Below are 19,680 nucleotides of genomic sequence, written 5' to 3'. Positions count from 1 at the left end.
GAGACTCACAGAACGGATTCTTTTCCTCTTGCGAGGCACCACTGTATGTACAAATACAAGTTTAAATCAATATTTCATGGTATAACTATTTAAGGCTGTACATGTACCTAAGATCGTGTATGGATGTAAATTAATTAAAAAAAGAGAGAGATCGGCCCTTGGGGAGGATTGCGGCACCAGCAAACTATTAAAATACAATAGTCTTTCAGATATTAAAAGCTTCCCTAAACAGGGCTGCCTTCAGATGTCTTCTAAAAGTCTGGTAGTTGTTTTTCTCTTTGACATCTGCTGGGAGGGCATTCCACAGGGCGGGCGCCACTACCGAGAAGGCCCTCTGCCTGGTTCCCTGTAACTTGGCTTCTTGCAGTGAGGGAACCACCAGAAGGCACTCTGGGCTGGACCTCAGTGTCTGGGCTGAACAATGGCTTTGACAGGGGCGCCAGTCATATCAGCCGAAAAATCCCCCAGACCTGTTTGAAATCCCACTGGATCCATCAGCCTCCGAGGGCGGACCTTCCTAATAGATCCCCCTCTGCGGAGGGGGAAAGGTGCTGACATCCTAAATCTCAACAGGAAGTGATCTGACCACGACAAGGGACTGATGTCAATGTCCCCCACCTTCAAATCACCCTCTTCCTGTCCAGTCCAGAAAACAAGGTCCAGAGTGTGGCCTGCCTTGTGTGTTGGGCCGGTGACATGTTGGAACAGCCCCATGGTTGTCATGGCAGCCATTAAGTCCTGAGCCGCCCCAGAGCCAGCTGTCTCAACATGGATGTTGAAGTCTTCCAGAACCAGTAGTCTAGGAGTCCCCAACACTGCCTCCAAGACCAACTCTGTCATCTCAGGCAGGGAGACTGCTGGGCAGTGAGGCGGGTGGTAAACTAGCAGAATCCCTAATCTGTCCTGATTGCCCAACGCCAGGAACAAACACTCTAGGTCCCCCCCCCCCCAAAAAAAAACTGGACAGAGAGCCTGGAGATAGAGAATCTCTATGTTGTTGTTGTTTAGTCGTTTAGTCGTGTCCGACTCTTCGTGACCCCCTGGACCAGAGCACGATGTTAGGATATTTCCGTTCCACCTTAAAAGGGAGCAGGCTTTTGTAAGCAACAGAGTCTGCGCATGTCCTATTCACAGGATGTTTATGCTTGCTGTTTTTCCTTTCGTTTTCTCAGTTGGCCAGAGATGCTGACACAGAACGGTCACATTTTCTTTTGTTCTGTTAAACGCTAATAAAGTCTGTAAATTATGCTCTTCTGTGATGCAAGCTTCTGGCTGTGTTTCTGCTGAAGGAGGGTGCACCAAGCCCTGGAATGTGGCTAGGAATTTCTAAGGCTTTGTGCCCCTAACTGTTGGATCTGCGTGACTACGGGAGGCCGATGGAATCTCTGAACTCCGGCTTGGGGGCCATGATGGACGTTATCTCCCTGGCAGTTTCCCAACAACAAGGTTTCGGGCCCAGATTCACGGCACCTACAGGAGAGTAAAGCTGCAACAGACTGCGTTTAAGAGGTATGGTGGGAAAAGCGAAAGAAATGCGGGAGGCATTTGGCTTTTCTGTTTTACCTCTTTGATCTCCGGCAGATTAATTGGCCTGGGAGCCGAGCCAGAAAGGCTTCGTGATTAATGGCTGCCAAGATAAGGAGTCTTTCAAGTTAAAATAGACTCGCGGCTAAAATAAAAAGCCGGAATGGAATTTTTCCAAGCTTATGGAAATGCTGAATGCCCTAAGTTGAATGGGCAGAATTATGAATCCTGGGCAAAATGGTGTGAATCTTTGCTGCGTCAGTTTGGGGTCTGGCATGTTGTTTCTCAAGCCCCCCCAGTTCCTCTGACAGAGAAATGGAAATCGCATGATTCGAGAGCGATGGACGTAATAGTCCTATCCGTATCTCTTGAGGAAATTAAGACGCTGGCTGGCAACACCACTGCACGTGGAATGTGGACTGCTTTAAAAAAAAGCTCATTTGCCAATAATCCCAGCCCAGAGTTTGACAGCATCGGAGGTCCTAGCTGTTTCCCAGAATGTGATTGAGTGCAGGGATGCTGAGGGCACCGGTTGCAAGCTGCAGGGGGAGCTGACCGTCACGTCATCCCAGGCAGCATTCCAGCCTCCAGGGGGAGCCAAGGAGTCGGCAGCTGAGAGCTCTGGTTCTCGTGAGAACCAAGGCCATTGCCTTTGCAGAGGCCGGAAAGGCAAAGGTAAACAGATGCCTACAGATGGCCAGGAGCAGAGGGAGGGTGAAGAGCCCGCGGCGCCAGGGAAAAACAAAGCGTTGTTTACTGGCACAGCTTCACCAAAGGCTAAAGGCACGTCTGCTGACCAGCAGCAGGGGGGCAAGCTGCAAAAGCCCAAACCGCTGGAAAACAAGGGTTTGCTTGCTGTAAAGACTGCTCCAACAGCCAAAGGCAGGTTTATTGTGGACTCAGGTGCCAGCCGCCATATTTCCAAGGACAGGCATCTCTTTATCTCCTTCAAGCCCCAAGAAGGTGAGATCCACCTGGCTGATGGAAGGACGTTGCAAATTGCTGGAGAAGGGACTGTGAAACTTGCAAGTTTGCACACAACCATCAGTGGTGTACTATATGTTCCAGGCGCTGCGAGCAACTTGTTGAGCGTCCCACAGCTTACTGGGCGTGGTTTTCAGATTTCCTTCAAGAGGAGCGTCTGTGTCATCAGTAAAGGCAAAGAGGACTATTTGCATGCAAAGTTTATGGATGGTTTGTTCCATATAACTTATGATGACACTGTTGTTGTATCTAATGCTGATTCTTGTTGTGTTGCACAAACTAACAAAGTTCTTCATGCAGGTTGCATTCACGATGCGCATCGAAGGTTTTGTCACCTCTCTTGGAAGGCGCTGGCCAAGATGCCAGAGGTGGTTGAGGGTTTGAACATCAAACCCTGTAAATTTCACATGAAATGTGTATCTTGTGCAGAGAACAAGGTGAAGGTTGCTCCAAAAGGCAAGGAGTCTAGCAGGCAGGCTTCCAAACCCTACCAGCTAGTGCATGCAGACCTGGTTGGGCCACTTGCGCCCTCTTTAGGAGGAGCAAGGTACTTCATGATTCTGATTGATTCTTTTTCCAGGTACATTCATGTGTTTTTGCTCGAACAGAAATCGCAAGCGTTTCCAAAGTTTAAGGAATTCTGTGCTTGGTTGGAGAATGTGCACGGTAAACGTATTTCTTGTTTTTTTACTGATCGGGGCGGGGAGTTTACTTCTCAGCAGTTTGAAGCTTTCCTGACTGAGAAGGGAATCCAGCATGACATATCAACGCCCAGATCGCCATGGATGAATGGGCTTGCGGAGAGAGCAAATCAAACATTGCTGCAAGGAATCAAAACCTTGTTGCATGATGCCAATCTCCCTGATAAGTTTTGGGGGGAGGCTCTGGGGAATTTGGTTTATACCGTTAATCGCAGATTGTCATCACCCATTGGTTGTACCCCCTATGAGAAGATGTTTGGCAAGAAACCCAACACCAAACACATGAGAATTTTTGGTTCTGACATGTGGGTACGCACACAACAAACCAACAAGCTTGGGAAGCGTGGGGCACACGGTTTGTTCATGGGGTACGAAAAAGGTGCATACAGGGTATGGATGACTGACTCTAAATCCATTAAGTTCACAAGGAGTGTTGAGTACAATCCAAAGTGGGGGGAAAATGTGGGAATTTTCCAGAGTTACCCAGAGGAGGATGAAGGTGATGTCAAGCAAGCAGCTAAAGATGAGAAAGCTGCTGCTGATGAGGATGAGGATGATGATGATGAGGATGATGATGTTGATGATCAGAGTTCGGATTCCAGTTCAGTGGGCGGCGCTGCTGCTGCTGCTGATGTCAGTGACAGTGATGACACAGCAGACTACCAGAGCGCAAAGGCCTCAGTCAGACCATCTGATGCGTCTGACAATGAACTGGAGGAACCACTGTTCACCATTGGTCACTTTTCTCCTAAGAAAGAGGAGATGAGTCCAGAAGACTTGCGTCTAGTACGCAGATCTGAAAGGGCGACCAAAGGCAGACCTCCAAAGAGGTATGCTGATGAGTTTGCTAAGACAGCAACTGCTGTTCTTAGTAGCTCAGAGAAGGTGTGGGAACCTTCAAGCTTCAAAGAGGTTCAGGAGTTAACCTCTAAAGATGCTGAGCCTTGGCTTAATGCCATGAAGGCTGAAGTTGATTCCTTGAACAGGAACCAAACTTGGGAACTGGTACCGGTAGTCCCAGGAATGAGACTGGTTGGCAGCAAATGGGTCTTCAAGGCCAAGACAGACCAGAATGGCAAGGTAGTCAGACACAAAGCCAGATTGGTTGCCAGAGGTTTTTCACAGGTACCAGGACAGGATTACCACGAGACCTACTCACCCACAGTCAAATATGAGAGCATTCGGCTGATGCTCAAGGTCGCTGCGGAGGAGAAACTGCATGTTTCCCACCACGACATTAATACAGCTTTTTTGTACGGGATTTTGAATGAACAGCTGTTCATGCTTCCACCTGATGGGATGGAGATACAGAAGGGTATGGTCTGTAAACTGCAGAAATCCTTATATGGTCTCAAGCAGAGTGCCAGGTGTTGGAACACAAAACTCACTGAGACATTGCTTTCTCTAGGTTTTCACCAGGGCAAAGCTGATCCATGTGTGTTTGTCAAGGAGGAGGGGCAAAACAAACTGTATTGTTTATGTTTCGTTGATGATCTTCTGATGTTTTGGAAGAATCAGGCTTTTTACCAAAGCACCCTAGCTCAACTGAAGGAGCACTTTGACATGAAGGATCTTGGTGAGGTATCCAACTATCTTTCTCTGCAGGTGGAGAGGGACCAAGCAGGTAATTTTCTGGTACACCAAACACAGAAAATTGCTGATGTATTAACCAGGTTGAATTTGGTTGATGCAAACCCAGCAGACACACCGATGGTGACAGGTTACCAGGTAGACAGTACTGCTGAAGCGTTTTCTGACACAACGCTATACAGATGCATTCTAGGCAAGCTGAATTTCATTGCCAGATGTTCAAGACCTGACATAGCTGTAAGCTGTAATCTGCTTAGCAGACATGCCAACAATCCTACGGTTCAGGATTGGAAAGCTCTGAAGCGCATAGCCCGCTATTTGAAAGGGACTATGCACTACAGGCTGAGGTTCACCAGTCAGAAGACTGGAGGTCTTGAAATCTTTGCTGATGCAAGTTTTGGAAGTGACACCACGGATGGTACAAGCACTTCTGGAGTATGCTACATGTACAACCACTGCCTGTTTGACTGGTTGTGCAAGAAGCAGACAACAGTGAGCCTAAGTTCCTGTGAAGCAGAACTCAACGCTCTGTCATTTTCACTCATGGATTGTGAATGGTTGATGCAACTGTTTAAGGACATCAGGGTGTCTGTGAAATGTCCTATACAAGTGTATCAAGACAATAGATCGTGTTTGGCTTTGCTGAACTCCGAGAGTTGCAAGCAGAGAACCAAGTACTTGCAGATTAAGCTACATCGTGCAAGGGAGTGTATCCAGAAAGGACTGATTCAGGTGTCCTACATGGCAGGAAATGAAATTCCTGCTGATCTGTTGTCTAAGGTTGTTAACAGAGAACAACTTAAGGTTTACACACAAAGGTTGCAATTGGGTGAACCACAGGTACAACAGGTTACACGGAAAGGGGGAGGATGTTAGGATATTTCCGTTCCACCTTAAAAGGGAGCAGGCTTTTGTAAGCAACAGAGTCTGCGCATGTCCTATTCACAGGATGTTTATGCTTGCTGTTTTTCCTTTCGTTTTCTCAGTTGGCCAGAGATGCTGACACAGAACGGTCACATTTTCTTTTGTTCTGTTAAACGCTAATAAAGTCTGTAAATTATGTTCTTCTGTGATGCAAGCTTCTGGCTGTGTTTCTGCTGAAGGAGGGTGCACCAAGCCCTGGAATGTGGCTAGGAATTTCTAAGGCTTTGTGCCCCTAACTGTTGGATCTGCGTGACTACGGGAGGCCGATGGAATCTCTGAACTCCGGCTTGGGGGCCATGATGGACGTTATCTCCCTGGCAGTTTCCCAACACACACCAGGCACTCCTGTCTTCCACTGCCTCCCACAGTTTGGTCAGACTCATGTTTGTAGCTTCGAGAACACTGTCCAACCATCTTGTCCTCTGTCGTCCCGTTCTCCTTGTGCCCTCCATCTTTCCCAACTTCAGGGTCTCTTCCAGGGAGTCTTCTCTTCTCATGAGGTGGCCAAAGTATTGGAGCCTTAGCTTCAGGATCTGTCCTTCCAGTGAGCACTCAGGGCTGATTTCCTTCAGAATGAAGAATAGGTTTGATCTTCTTGCAGTCCATGGGACTCTCAAGAGTTTCCTCCAGCACCATAATTGAAAAGCATCAATTCTTCGGCGATCAGCCTTCTTTATGGTCCAGCTCTCACTTCCATACATCACTACTGGGAAAACCATGGCTTTAACTATACGGACCTTTGTTGGCAAGGTGATGTCTCTGCTTTTTAAGATGCTGTCCAGGTTTGCCATCACCTTTCTCCCAAGGAGCAGGCGTCTTTTAATTTCGTGACTGCTGTCACCATCTGCAGTGATCATGGAGCCCAAGAAAGTGAAATCTCTCACTGCCTCCATTTCTTCCCCTTCTATTTGCCAGGAGGTGATAGGCCCAGTCGCCATGATCTTCATTTTTTTGATGTTGAGCTTCAGACCATATTTTGTGCTCTCCTCTTTCACCCTCATTAAAAGGTTCTTTAATTTCTCCTCACTTCTGCCATCAAGGTTGTGCCATCTGCATATCTGAGGTTGTTGAAAAAAAACCCCACAATTTAAAAGGCTATCGAAACAGTTTAAAAACAGTTTTTTAAAAAAGAGGTCCTCTCTGCTGAGCAGCAGTCCTCATGGGCCTGTCAGGCCCCGCTCTAGGCCAGGTGGAGAGAGGCAGGAATGGGGCCCTCAGGCACTCAGCAGAGGAGTCCTCTGGTTGAAACCCAGATATCGCCCAGCCCTACTATTGCATAGCTCTGTCCAAGTGCTAAGTACTTTTATGCTGCTTTACAAATGTGTCCACCACCTAGTTGATTTGTGCAGTATATTTGCCTGTAAAATAAATATAAAGAAAGTAGTGGGGGTTATTGGGAATGTTTGATGTTTTATTGTGTTCTTTATCTGCAGGAAGCTGCCTAGAGTGGCTGGGGAAACCGAGTCAGATGGGCAGAGTACAAATAATAAAATTATGATTACTATTATTTGGTTACAAAGAACAGGAAGTAAGTGACACAGGGTGGCGTCACTAGAAAGTTATCTGTGATTAAGCCAAGAGTAAATGCAAACATGGGAAAAGTGAGACCCACTAAAAACCACAGGCGGGAGAAGCCTGTGGACGTGGGTGAATACCTATACAGAAACTACTCAGGAATCGATTCAGGAATCTACTTTGACATGGCAAGCTGTGGAGAAGACGAGGGAGAAAGCTGTTGTTAAATCTCAAGTAACACAAGTGGAGAGAGCCCCAGCCTTACAGAGGCAATTTGATGAATATAAGCTGTTGCCTTTTACGATTGAATTTAGAGAAAGCTGTGAAGAGAATCAGAACTTACAGGGTTAAACAGTTCTGAGTGACGTCTCACATTCTGAGGCGTGGTTATGTTCACATACGGGAGTGGTTTCTCTGTGTGTGAGTCTTTTTTCGGTTTGACCGAGAGGCGAAAGATGTGTGCTATTTCGCCGGGATGATTTAAGATGTTTTGCTACACGAGTAAAGACTGTTGGAGATAAGCAACAAGCCTGCGTACAGTCTGATTTATTACCCACACACTGCAACAGTTTCTACCGCTGCGGAGACTCTGCTGAGACCAAGCTACGAGAGGGCTAGGCACAGGAACGCAGTGGCGCAGCAGAATGTGCCGGACGCCATCATAAAGCCACAGGTTATGGGAGGTCAGCCAAGCTTTGGAAGCTGTTGCCAAGTCGTGCTGGTGTGTGTGGGAGCCAGCTGGAGTCCTGCCTAATGTTTGAGGCAGCAGAGCTCGCTGGGGAGGATCTCATCTCCAGGACCGGGTGCCAGGAGGAGCGGCTGTTATGTGAGTAGGCTCAGCCCCGGGGAGGAAGGCAAATGGCTCAGCCCCAAGAACATGGCTTTGAGCTTAAGCTGCCATGTCAGAAACTGGATAGCCAAAATTGGCTGCAGTGGAGCTTTCAAGCAGAGCTGTTATTGGTGGGGGAGCAGCTGTGGGACGTTGTCGAGCCACCACCGAAGGCAGCTGGAAAAGCAGAGGCTAAGAGAGCTGCAGAGCAAAGTGAAGTTGAGAAGCGTGTGCTTGTTTTTTTGGCAGAGAATGTGGATGCTCATCTGGTGCCTGTTGTCCTGGGTGCAAGAAGGCCAGAGGCCGCTTGGCTAGCACTCCAAGAAGCTTGTGGAGCTGGAGTGGGAAGCAAGGGCCGAGAGGTGGCTGCATCCGAAGGGGAGAGGCAAGATGGCGCCGGCCACATTCTTGAGAGCCGATACACAGCTGGGAGGAGCTGGGAGCCCCCACAGGGGGGCGAAGGGACTGTTACTGCTGCTGCTGCTACTGTTGCTGTTGCTGAGTCTGAGGGCTGTGTGGATGCTGCAACGTGTCTGTGTGAGGAGCCTGGAAAGAGGCCAAGTGCTGGGAGCCCTTTACCCACCAGAGGGGGTGCAGGAAAGCATCCTGGGAGCCTCGTGAGAAGAGGGGGGGCCAGGCCAGCAGAAGACACAGTTCAGGCTTTTTCCACTTGTCGATGTTTTGTCTGTGGGTCAGTCAACCATCTGCGTCGATCCTGTCCGCAGAGAGCCAGAGAGGCCGGGCAGGATGTCTCCAAGGTCGCTTCCCATGGCAGTCAGCCAGGTTCCCATGGCAGCCAGTCCAGGAGAGGAGGCCAGCGTGGGAAAGCGAAGGGAGGACGTGACTCAGGGAGTGAAGAAGGTTCTTATCACCTAGCTGCCTCCATGGCAACGCTACGGGACAACTCCAGTGAGGACAGAATGATGCGTTGGGTCATCGACTCAGGAGCCAGCCATCACCTGATGCCAGCGCCACCTAGTGGCGAAATGCTGAACTGCAGAGCTGTTTCAGCTGGGAAAACTGTTGTTTTTGCTGATGGATCACAGAGGCCTTTATCTAACGTGGGAAATGTGTTTGTTTCTTTTTTACAGGCGGAGCTGGAAGTCTACGTTGTGCCAGAGATGCATTGTTGTCTTTTATCTGTACCTGCTCTTGTAAAGGAGGGTTATAAGGTTTGCTTTGAAAATGATGCTTGTTCCATTTCCAGGGGTGGGAGACAACTGGTCAGTGTTGCATGTCAGAACAACCTCTTTGTTCTGGAGACACCTCTGGAGGGTAAGGGAGATGCCGAGACAGCACAGGCGAAGTGTGCTAATGTTCCCATTCATGATTCTTGTGTTCACTTGTGGCACAGGAGAATGTCGCACAGCAGTTTGGAAGATGTCCAGAAGTTGCCCCAATGCACTAAAGGTTGCAAACTGAAAGCATGTGGTAAATCCCTGGTTTGTAGGGCATGCAGAAGGGCAAAGGTACAAAGGTACAGTTATCCCAGAAAGGAGAGGGTAACCACAAAACCTTTTGAGCTTGTGCACACAGACCTTTGTGGGCCCATGCCAAGTCCGAGTCTGGGCGGGGCCAGGTATGTGCTGACGCTGATAGATGATTTTAGCCAGAATGGCTGGTTCTTCTCGCTGAAGCAGCGAAGCGAGGCAGCGCAACTGATTAAAGACTGGGTTGCGGCGGTGGAACTACAGTTCTCCACCAAGGTTCAGGGGTTCAAGAGCGACCAAGGTGCAGAGTTTACTGGGTCTGCTCTGCAGAGTTTTTTCAGCCAGAAGGGAATACGTCACAGGGTGACGGGTGCTACTTCTCCTCAGGAGAGGGGCGTGGCGGAGCACAAGAGTAGAATACTGGCTGCAGTTGCTGATGTTCTACTGTGTGACTCCGGTTTGCCTCAGAGTTTTTGGAGCGAAGCTTGGAGGGCGGCCAACTTTACGATGAACAGGTCCTATAACTCGGTTACAGGTGACACACCGTTTTTCTTGTTGCACCGGAAAAAACCGCAAGTGCATTTCTTCCGTGTGTTTGGTTGCGAAGCCTGGGTGCTTGTGCCAAAGGCTCAACGGAAGGAAGGTGATCCGAGGTTCCAGAAAATGATCTTCTGTGGATATGAGCCTGCAACAAAGGGGTGGAGGTTTGCATATCCAGAAGGTGATCAGACCAAGCTTCTGATCAGCAAGCATGTTGAGTTCTGTGAGCAGAATGGTTGGTCAAGACTCAATGAGGGTCCTGACGTTCTCTCAGAATGTCTGTCTGATTCTGAGGAGGAGGGAGAGCCAGAAGCTGAACCTGTTGCTGAGGACCAGGTCTCTGAACAGGGTCAAGAACAGGGTTGGGCATCTCCACAGGTTGTTAAAAGAGAGCCCAAGAGTGAGCCTTCGTCTCCTGTTAGCAAAGTGCAGAAAGCCCGAAGACGCAGTAAGTCAGAGGGGGAGTCTTCTGATGTAGGAGACACACTGGCCCCAGTGGGTCAGAAGGAGCACCTGAGACTGTGCTCAGACGATCCGCACGCACAACAAAGGGGGTGCCACCTGAGAGGTTTCAAGTCACCAGCGCGTGGGTTGATTTCGCGCAGTGCGAACCTGGGAGTTTTGAGGAGGTTCAACAGTTGCCTCAGACAGATGCCAGAAAGGGGCAAGAGGCAATGGGAAGGGAGTTGAACTCAAATAGGTCTGTAGATGTGTGTTCGCAGTTTCCCTCAGGATGCGAGACGAGAGGGGGTGTGAAGAGAATCAGAACTTACAGGGTTAAACAGTTCTGAGTGACGTCTCACATTCTGAGGCGTGGTTATGTTCACATACGGGAGTGGTTTCTCTGTGTGTGAGTCTTTTTTCGGTTTGACCGAGAGGCGAAAGATGTGTGCTATTTCGCCGGGATGATTTAAGATGTTTTGCTACACGATTAAAGACTGTTGGAGATAAGCAACAAGCCTGCGTACAGTCTGATTTATTACCCACACACTGCAACAGTTTCTACCATTGCGGAGACTCTGCTGAGACCAAGCTACGAGAGGGCTAGGCACGGGAGCGCAGTGGCGCAGCAGAATGTGCCGGACGCCATCATAAAGCCACAAAAGCCAGATTTGGAGGGGTGGAGTCCCGCTTGGATTGGAGAAGGAAAGTTGGATAGATCCCCTTATGCAGGGATGTTCTGGCTTTTGGGATTTGGATTTGGGTCAGGGGGAGATTGGAGTTGTGGGGGCCTTTACCTTCGGATGGATTTTGAAACACGCTCTGAAATATCTCTTGGACTTTAGTTCTGACTATGGAGAATGGGCTGACCTGTCGAGAAGGAATAAAGACATTGTTAGGTTGGAGTTTCCCCGAGATCTACTCCTCAGAGCCAAAGGAAGGAAATTAAGAACAAGATCAGCAGAAGATAAGGTAAAGTGCATGTATAAATATGAAGAAGATCTGCAGAAGGGACATGGAAAAGAGTTAAGAGCCTCGGACAGAAGATCACCAGGTTGATGGACCATATGGAATTGATAGAAAGGACTGACAGAATCCGAGACCAGGGAGAAGAGACGGTGGAAGAAGATTGGAGAAAAGTTTAAAATTTATTTAGAGAAATATTGTAAAATTAATGAGTGTTAGAAAAATGTTGGAATGAAATTACATGGCTTTAGTAGAAACGTTATAAGGAGTTAAGTATAAATAAGTTTTAGGGTTTTAATGGTAAGATAAGGTTAAAATAAATTAAGACAATTAAATGACAGAAAACAGTGAAAGATGGAAAGGATTTGCTGAAATAATTAATAACTAGAACACAAAAAGGGAGGTGTGAGGAGGTCGATGAAACAAGTTAATGAAGGACAAAGATATGGAAATATTGGATGTGTTTTTAATTGTTTTTGCTTTTGTTTCTGTTTTGATGTATTGTGACTTGTGTTTTTTTATGTATTTTTACTTTTTCTCTTTCTCTCTCTTTTTTTTTACTTCTTTCGGTAATCCTTAAACTTTTAATAAATATTATTTTTAAAAAAGTGAAAGTGAAAATTTCACTAGCCTTTATCTGCTTTAATGTTTATTTGAGGTAAATATTTATATTTTATTAGAGAGAAATTTTGAATTGTCTTAAAACAAGCCTATCCAAGAAGCAGAGAACAGTTTGCGTATTAAGGATCCATAGCTAAAGCTGAAGTTTGCGCATCCCATTTCTTGTGATCTTGTGGAATTTATTTATCACTTCAAATTTCTAAACTGCTTCTCCTCTCCAAAAGGAAACTGGGGAGCTAACAACCATCAAACTGCTACATGTAAAAACCTGGAAGACATCAACTGAACCACAGGAAGCTATAGCTGTTAATGCATTCACTCTAAAACTTCCCTAAACTGCATTTCAAAGGCCTTGAGAAATAATAATAAAAAGTGTTAACAATCTTCCTGGGTGCAACTATAGTATGAGACTGCCCAATTTCCCCTGGGAACATAGGAGGGTTGTGCATATATTATCTTCAAGCATTGGCAGATTCCTTGTTCATTTTCTCGGTAGTGGTACCCGCCCTGTGGAACGCCCTCCCACAAGATGTTAACGGAAAAAACAACTACCAGACTTTTAGAAGACATCTGAAGGCAGCCCTCTTTAGGGAAGCTTTTGATGTTGAACAGACCACTGTATTTTAATACTTCGTTGGAAGCCGCCCAGAGTGGCTGGGGAAACCCAGCCAGATGGGCGGGGTATAAATAATAAATTATTATTATTATTATTATTATTATTATTATTACAACCATTTTGGATTACAACCACGTCAAACCCGGAACCTGTTTTGGTTTACAACCAGACCTCCAGAACGGATTATGGTTGTAAACCAAGGTACCACTGTATTGGTAGTTCTTGTATGTACAAGTATGGGTTTGTGTATGGGAGCTTCTCCCTGAGATAACTTGGGAAGGGCTGTAGCTCAGTGGTGGACCATCTACTTTGAATTTAAACAGTCCCAGAGTCAGTTCTCAGTATCTCCAGGTAGGGCTGGGTGTTGTCCTCTGTAGGAAACCCTGGAGAGCTGGTGCCAGTCAGTGCAGACAATATTGTGTTAGATGGAACACAACGATCCAACAGGAGGCAATGATGGCCACCAAATCAGATGGCTTTAAAAGAGGTTTGGGCAAATTCAAGGAGCATAATGCCGTCAATGACTACTAGCTATGACAGCTATGCTCTGCCTCCATGGTTGGAGGCAATAATACTTCTGGATGCCAGTTTCTGGAAACAGCAGGAGGGGAGAGTGCAGTTGTGCTTGGGTGTTGCTTGTCAGTCTCCCACAGGCATCTGGTTGGCAACTGAGAACAGGGTGCTGGACTAGATGGGTGATTGGCCTGATATGTCAGGCTCATCTGTGTTCTTTTGTGTGGCTCGATATAAAGCAGCTTTCTATGTTGTTGAACTTTACTCAGAACATTTCTGTGTTCGTGTTTTCAAATAATTACAAATAATTATTTCTCTTTCTCTTTTTATTTTTGTGTTTATCTGCAGAATGGGTGCATGTCGTTGGTGCACCTCTGATGATTCAGTCGTCAACCTGCTAAAAAGTTATGCTTCCTCTACATTGCCTGCAAATGAATTTGCTTCAGCCAATAATGATCTCTGTTACTGCATAGAGTGTGTGGATGAGTACCATAAAGCAAAGGATGAGTTGCCATCCTTCCATGAGGTAATTTGCTTTGATTGATAGCCCACTATATCCTGGCTGTGTTGGGGCTGGCTGATGACAGAGACAGTCATAGCAGATTTGGGCAGGCAGAAGGCCAGTAGTTATTTGATAGCTTCAGGGGTGGGTAGCTTGATTCAGCTGGTGGTAGAGGTTGGTGGGGTTGCTCACCTGAAGTCGCAGTGATGTCATCAGGTGTCTCATTCCCTCATCCCCTATGTGATGTGCAGCACTTTGAAGCAGCAGCAACAACAAAATATTGGGGGTGCCAAACAAATCTCTTCCTTACCTTCCTCCTGCCTGCTGAAATCTGCTTTGGGCTGTAAAGTGGGTGGTAGCCACCCTGGTGTATGATCCTAAGAACTGGCTTAAAATAAGATCTCCAATTAAAAAAAGACAGCCCACATGACTGCCCCCTGGAGAGCTGATGGTCAAGCAGAGCAGGCAATACTTGGATAAATGGGCCAGTGATACAAAGCTGGTTTATATGTAAGAAATAGGACCTGTAAAGGTGCCCTTAGGAATGTAAGCACTGCGCAGTTCCAGCTCACTTAGAATAATAATAATAATTTATTAAAAACACAATACAGCATTAAACATTAAAAACTTCCCTAAACAGGGCTGCCTTCAGATGTCTTTTCCTTGACCTCTGATGGGAGGGCGTTCCACAGGGCAGTCACCTCTACTGAGAAGGCCCTCTGTCTGGTTCCCTGTAACCTCACTTCTCACAGTGAGGGAACCGCCAGAAGGCCCTTGGCGTTGGATCTCAGTGTCCGGGCTGGAAACCCAGCCAGATGGGTGGGGTATAAATAATAAATTGTTGTTATTATTATTATCGCCCTGTCCTTCCCGGCTAGCTTTTATAAGCCAGGATGGGCAAGGATCCAGGAGACAGGTGGTTGGTTTCACTTGTCCAAGCAGCCTGTCCACATTCTCGGAGGTAACAGATTGGAATTGATCCCATATAACATGACTAGACAGGACTCCAGCACTCTCCCACCCTGGCCCTGCTCCCACGGTGGAGTCTACCTCCTTCCGAATCTGAGCGACTTTATCTGCAAAAAATTTAGCAAAAGCATTGCAAGAGACCTTGGGGTCTCTACCAGGCCCCGGTGACGAAGGTGGTTTCAATAGATTGCCAACCACCTGAAAGAGTCTCCTGCTGCTGTTTTCTGCAGATGCAACAGAGGCAGTGAAGAAGGTCCTTTTCGCCGTCGCCACTTGGTAGGCTTGACGTTGAGCTCTAACCTGTGTCCGATCCGATTCAGAATGAGTTTTCCGCCACCGTCGCTCTAGCCATCTCAACGATTGTTTCACTGCCCTCAGATCCGGGGAAAACCACAGGGCTGTCTGGGCTCCATGCAATCGGAGAGGGCGCTTTGGAGCCAGGCAGTCAATAGCCCTGGTTAACTCCGCATTCCAACGGGCCACCAGGGAATCAGCTGAAAGGCCATCAACATGGGATAAAACATCCCCTACCACTCACTGGAAGCCATTTGGATCCATTAAGTGGTGGGGGCGGACCATCCAAATTGGTCCCACCTCCCTGCAGAGGGGAAGGGTCGCGGAGAAGTCCAGTTGCACCAGGAAGTGATCTGACCATTGGCACAGAATAAAAGTGTGGTGTAGCTTTTTCTGGGGGTGATGCACTTGCTCACTTAAACTTAATGGAGGGGGAAACACAGGGATTTGGACCAGGGAACAGCAATGTGAAAGGAGGGCAGGGATCTGTGAGTGGACAGAAATCTGTTAATGTTAATACATAACATAGCATACATTTAATATTACAGATAGGTAGCCGTGTTGGTCTGCCATAGATATCTGAAGAAGTGTGCATGCACACGAAAGCTCATACCAAGAACTAACTTAGTTGGTCTTTAAGGTGCTACTGGAAGGAATTTTTTTTATTTTGACATTTAATATTGTTTCAGTTGTGTGTCACAAGCACATTAGCTATATAGCTTGCTGGGTTCTAGCCAACAATGTTTTCCAGGTAGACCCATTGAAATATATATCTGCCTAAATTAGTCATGCCCATTAATCTAAATCGGACTTCAGTTCAAAGAACACTAGATACAATCAACTGCATTTTTTTAAAGTTGCACTCATAAGCTGGCTGCAGCAATTATGAAAGTAAATTTTCTGCATTTAACTCACTTTGTAAATGAGTGTTTCCTTGTGTGAAAAATAAAATTGCCTGCAAGTTGCAAGTCCTTTTCTTCCCCTTGCAACCCTAATGTTTCTCTGTCTCTGTCTGTCTGTTTGTCTGTCTCTCTCTTCCTCTCTCCCTCTCCTTAAAAAGAAACGCCTGAGTTCCTCTTTGCTCTGAAAACAGAGCTCAAATTAACTGTTGCTGTTTAGACTTTCAAGTGGGAGCAGCTACTTAGTTTTGTTTTGTCCCAGTCACCCTTGGTGTAACTCAAAATCTGAATTGCACGAAGCATGATCTAACTAATTAAGTCTGCTTAAGTGTACTATACACAAAGCTATTACCAGCTGCAAACTTTGGAGGAGTTTTTTCACCATGCCCAGCTTTTTCCTCTCCTCTGTCTCATTCTTCTGGCATACACATTTTAATACTTATCTAACCCTGAAAAAGAGTTCCGGGGAGTGCCAAGACTTGCTGACTACATTCTGACATTTCAGCTTCTTCTAACAACAAGACTAAACTAATGAATATAAGAAGAGCCTGATGAATCAAGCCAAAGGGGGCCCACCTAGTCCAACATCCTGTTCTCACAGTTAGTTGTGTGAAACCCATCAGCAGGGCCCGAGCACAAGAGCCCCCTACCAGTGGCGGAGCGGAGAGCAGGCGGGGGTGGGGCTGGCATGCGCCACCCGCAGCGGTGTGGTACGCCCAGTGCAGGCGGGGGGGCAGGTGCGATGGCACCCTGCCGGGATCGCGCTGCCGGGGGCGGTGCGCTCCCCCCACACTCCTCTTCCTCCACCAGTGCCCCCTACCCTCCTGTAGTTTCCAGCAACTGGTATTCAGAAGCATTACTTCCTCCCAACTGTGGAGACAGATCATAGTCATCATGGCTAGGAGCCATTGATAGCCTTCTCCATGAATTTATCTAATCCTTCTTTTAAAGTCATCCAGGTTGGTGGCAACCACTGCCTCCTGTGAGAGCAAGTTCAATAGTTTAACTATGTGCTGCATGAAGAAGACCTTTCTTTTATTTGTCCTAAATCTTCAAGCATTCAGCTTCATTGGAAGTCCATGAATTCTAGTGTTATCAGAGAGGTAGGAAAACTTTTTTCCATGTCATGCAAACATTTATAAACTCCTACCATGTCACCCCTTACTCGCCTTTTCTTTAAACCAAGAAGTCCCAAACATTGCAACCTTTCTTCATAGGGGAGTCACTCTATTCTTTTCATCATTTTGGTGGCCCTTTTCTGAAGGTTTCCAAACTTTACAATATCCTTTTTGAGGTGAAGCAACCAGAGCTGTGCACAGTACAGTGGTACCTTGGTTTAAGAACAGCTTAATTTATGAACAGCTTGATTAAGAACGCTGCAAACCCAGAAGTAGGTGTTTTGGTTTGTGAACTTTGCTTTGGAAGCAGAACATGTTCCGCTTCCTGTTGAGTGTAAATTGAGTCCCCTGCTGCTATGGGAAAGCACGCCTTGGTTTAAGAACGGACTTCCGGAACGGATTAAGTTTGTAAACCAGGGTACCACTGTATTTGGAATGTGGTTGCTCCATAGATTTGTATTGGTGTGCTTGGAATTTTTTTTCTCTTAATGGACTAACACTATGCCCTCGTTATTTTAACAATTTTCAAAGAGGTAGCCATGTTACTCTGTTGCAGCCTAAGCAACTAATTTCTTGGTCTTTAGGTGCCACCGGGCTTTCTGGGTTACTGCAGTTTTCTGTTTTTCTTTTGTCTGCCACCTCTTTGCCTTTCTGTTGTATTGCTTCCTTTCCTGTTTGGTTTAATGCTTAAGCGTCTTTTCAGTATTTTGTCTGGCCAGTTAGCCTGACTCATAAAACAGTTTGTTCTTCCTTGCCTGGATCTTCCAGGATCTTGGCTATATATCTTTTCTAAAACCTTGCACAGTTATTGAGAGTCCAAATGTGTGTTTGAAGACTGTGATTGAATTACAAGATGGCCAGGGATATGTTTGTGTGGCTGCTGAATAGACTCCATGTAAGTAAAGTACACAGCACCATTTGCCAGTGCTGAGCTCCATTCTGTCTTGACCCTTCCATTTGCAGCATTTTTGTGTTGGCACAGCTTTTAAATTTCATTTCTTATTTAAAAATGTCTTCTCTGCCTTTGAAATTGTTACAAAGGAAGCTGTCTTGTAGATAATTAGACCACTGGTCAATATAGCTCAGTATTGAGAGTCTCTCCCAGCCCTGCCTGGAGATTCCTGGGATTGAACCTGGGACCTTGTGCATGCAAATCAGGTGCTCTGAGCTGCATCCCTTCCCCTTACAGCCCCTGCTGGGAATCTGAGGTGAGAGACCCACATAGCCCATAGTTGCCCCCAGTTCCAGTCACCACCACACAGAGGCAGCTGAAAGTCCAAAAAGTTTACTGGTGCAGGCGATATTACAGTTCTGGACAGTGCTATATACATACAGCTTGTAGGCTTTCCAGATACTATTGATGTCTGGCAACTTTAACCTGTTGCAGGATCTTAGCCAGACCCAGTTGAATATAGCAGAGCATATGCAGACTTCCAGAAGCAATCAGTTGCAGGCAGGTAGGATCCTCTGTTGGGAAAAAGCACCAATGCAAAAGCCAGCTGCAAGTGGCTGGAATGCAAAACAGGATGTTGTTGTCTCAAACTGTACTGTTGGAGAAAAGGGGGAGTCTATTCTCTGTACTGAGCACCGGATGTTAGCTCAGAGTGTCATCTGACCTGTGCTGGAAGTACAGGGGTGGAGTTGTGACTCTTCTGATGGAGTCTGAAGGGTGCAGTCACGTTTCTATGTACTGCTGAATGACAGGAATAAAAGACATGTAAATAGACTCCTGTCTGTCTCATTTCCCCTCCCTGGGGGGAAAAGCTGGGAGAGAGAAGCAGAGGGTGTGTTCTTCTCACATCTGAGGAGAATCGCCGGTTTACGACCTAGCCTGCCGGGAGACGCAGACGGAAGGTAAACAAGTATCTCACTCAGTTTGCCTCGGGGGAGGCCAGTTACCTCTGACTGAGCTGAGATACTGACATATATGGCAGCATTCGGTGGTTGCGATTCATCGAACATCTGCATGAGAGGCTGGTGGATTGTCCTCCTCTGCTCCAAGGGAGAAGATAAACGTCTGAGAGCAGCCAGAAGCTGAACAGACGGCTGGACCCAGAGGAAAGTGTTTTCCAAGCAACGGAGCTCAAGGTATGCTGCATTTCGGGCTAAAAGTGTGAATGCAGAATGATTTATTCTCTGGTTCACGGGAGCTGCGTTTGAAAAAAACAACAGCTCCGGAAAGAGAGGCCTGCAGCTCACAGGCTCAGCCTGCATTCCACGAATTCTTGTGGTTGAGATAAGCTTTCCTGCTTGCACAGTTGCTAAGCGACGCCCGTCAGAGACGTGGAAATTTACTGGCTGCGCAGATGGCTCTGAGAGAGGGCCTGGGAAGCGAAAGTTTGTTTTGACTATGTTTTCGATGCTGTGCAAGGTCTGAGAAACAGCTTGCAGTTTGCCTGGAAAGGCAGTAAACAAATCCAGCAAAGGCTATTGGAGTTTTAGCAAGGCTGGAGAGTGAGAGAGAGGCTTGGCTTCAAGATGGATGCCAAGAAGGGGGGGAGCTCTGCCTTACCCACCTCCCTTAACTAATGACAATTATTCATCTTGGTCTGTAAAGATGAAGGCCCTGCTGCAGAATCAGAGTCTCTTTGAGGTAATTGAAAACCCCATCCCTGCAGCACCAACCAGAGGTTGGGAATCTCAGAACGTGAGGGCCAGGACTGCTATAATTCTGTGTGTCTCAGATTCCCAATTGGTGCATATT

The 19,680-nt window shown here is 46.9% G+C and overlaps 1 protein-coding gene across 1 annotated transcript in view; it reads left to right on the top strand.

Moving 5' to 3' along the window:
• LOC310697843 (putative helicase senataxin) overlaps window positions 1–19,680 on the top strand; it is a gene marked incomplete at its 3' end in the record, with an annotated part of 174,631 nt that overhangs the window by 39,414 nt on the left and 115,537 nt on the right. Inside the window, exon 2 of the mRNA XM_083484467.1 lies at window positions 13,543–13,720. Within this exon, the coding sequence (XP_083340593.1) occupies window positions 13,544–13,720 (177 nt within the window). The 5' untranslated portion in view covers window position 13,543. The remainder of the gene's footprint in view (window positions 1–13,542; window positions 13,721–19,680) is intronic.

This window comes from Podarcis liolepis (assembly GCF_965112155.1).
Source record: "Podarcis liolepis genome assembly, chromosome: W".
In the NCBI taxonomy this organism is placed as follows: domain Eukaryota; kingdom Metazoa; phylum Chordata; class Lepidosauria; order Squamata; family Lacertidae; genus Podarcis; species Podarcis liolepis.
Note: the sequence above shows the minus strand (reverse complement) of the source record. Positions and strands in the feature narration are given on the sequence as shown.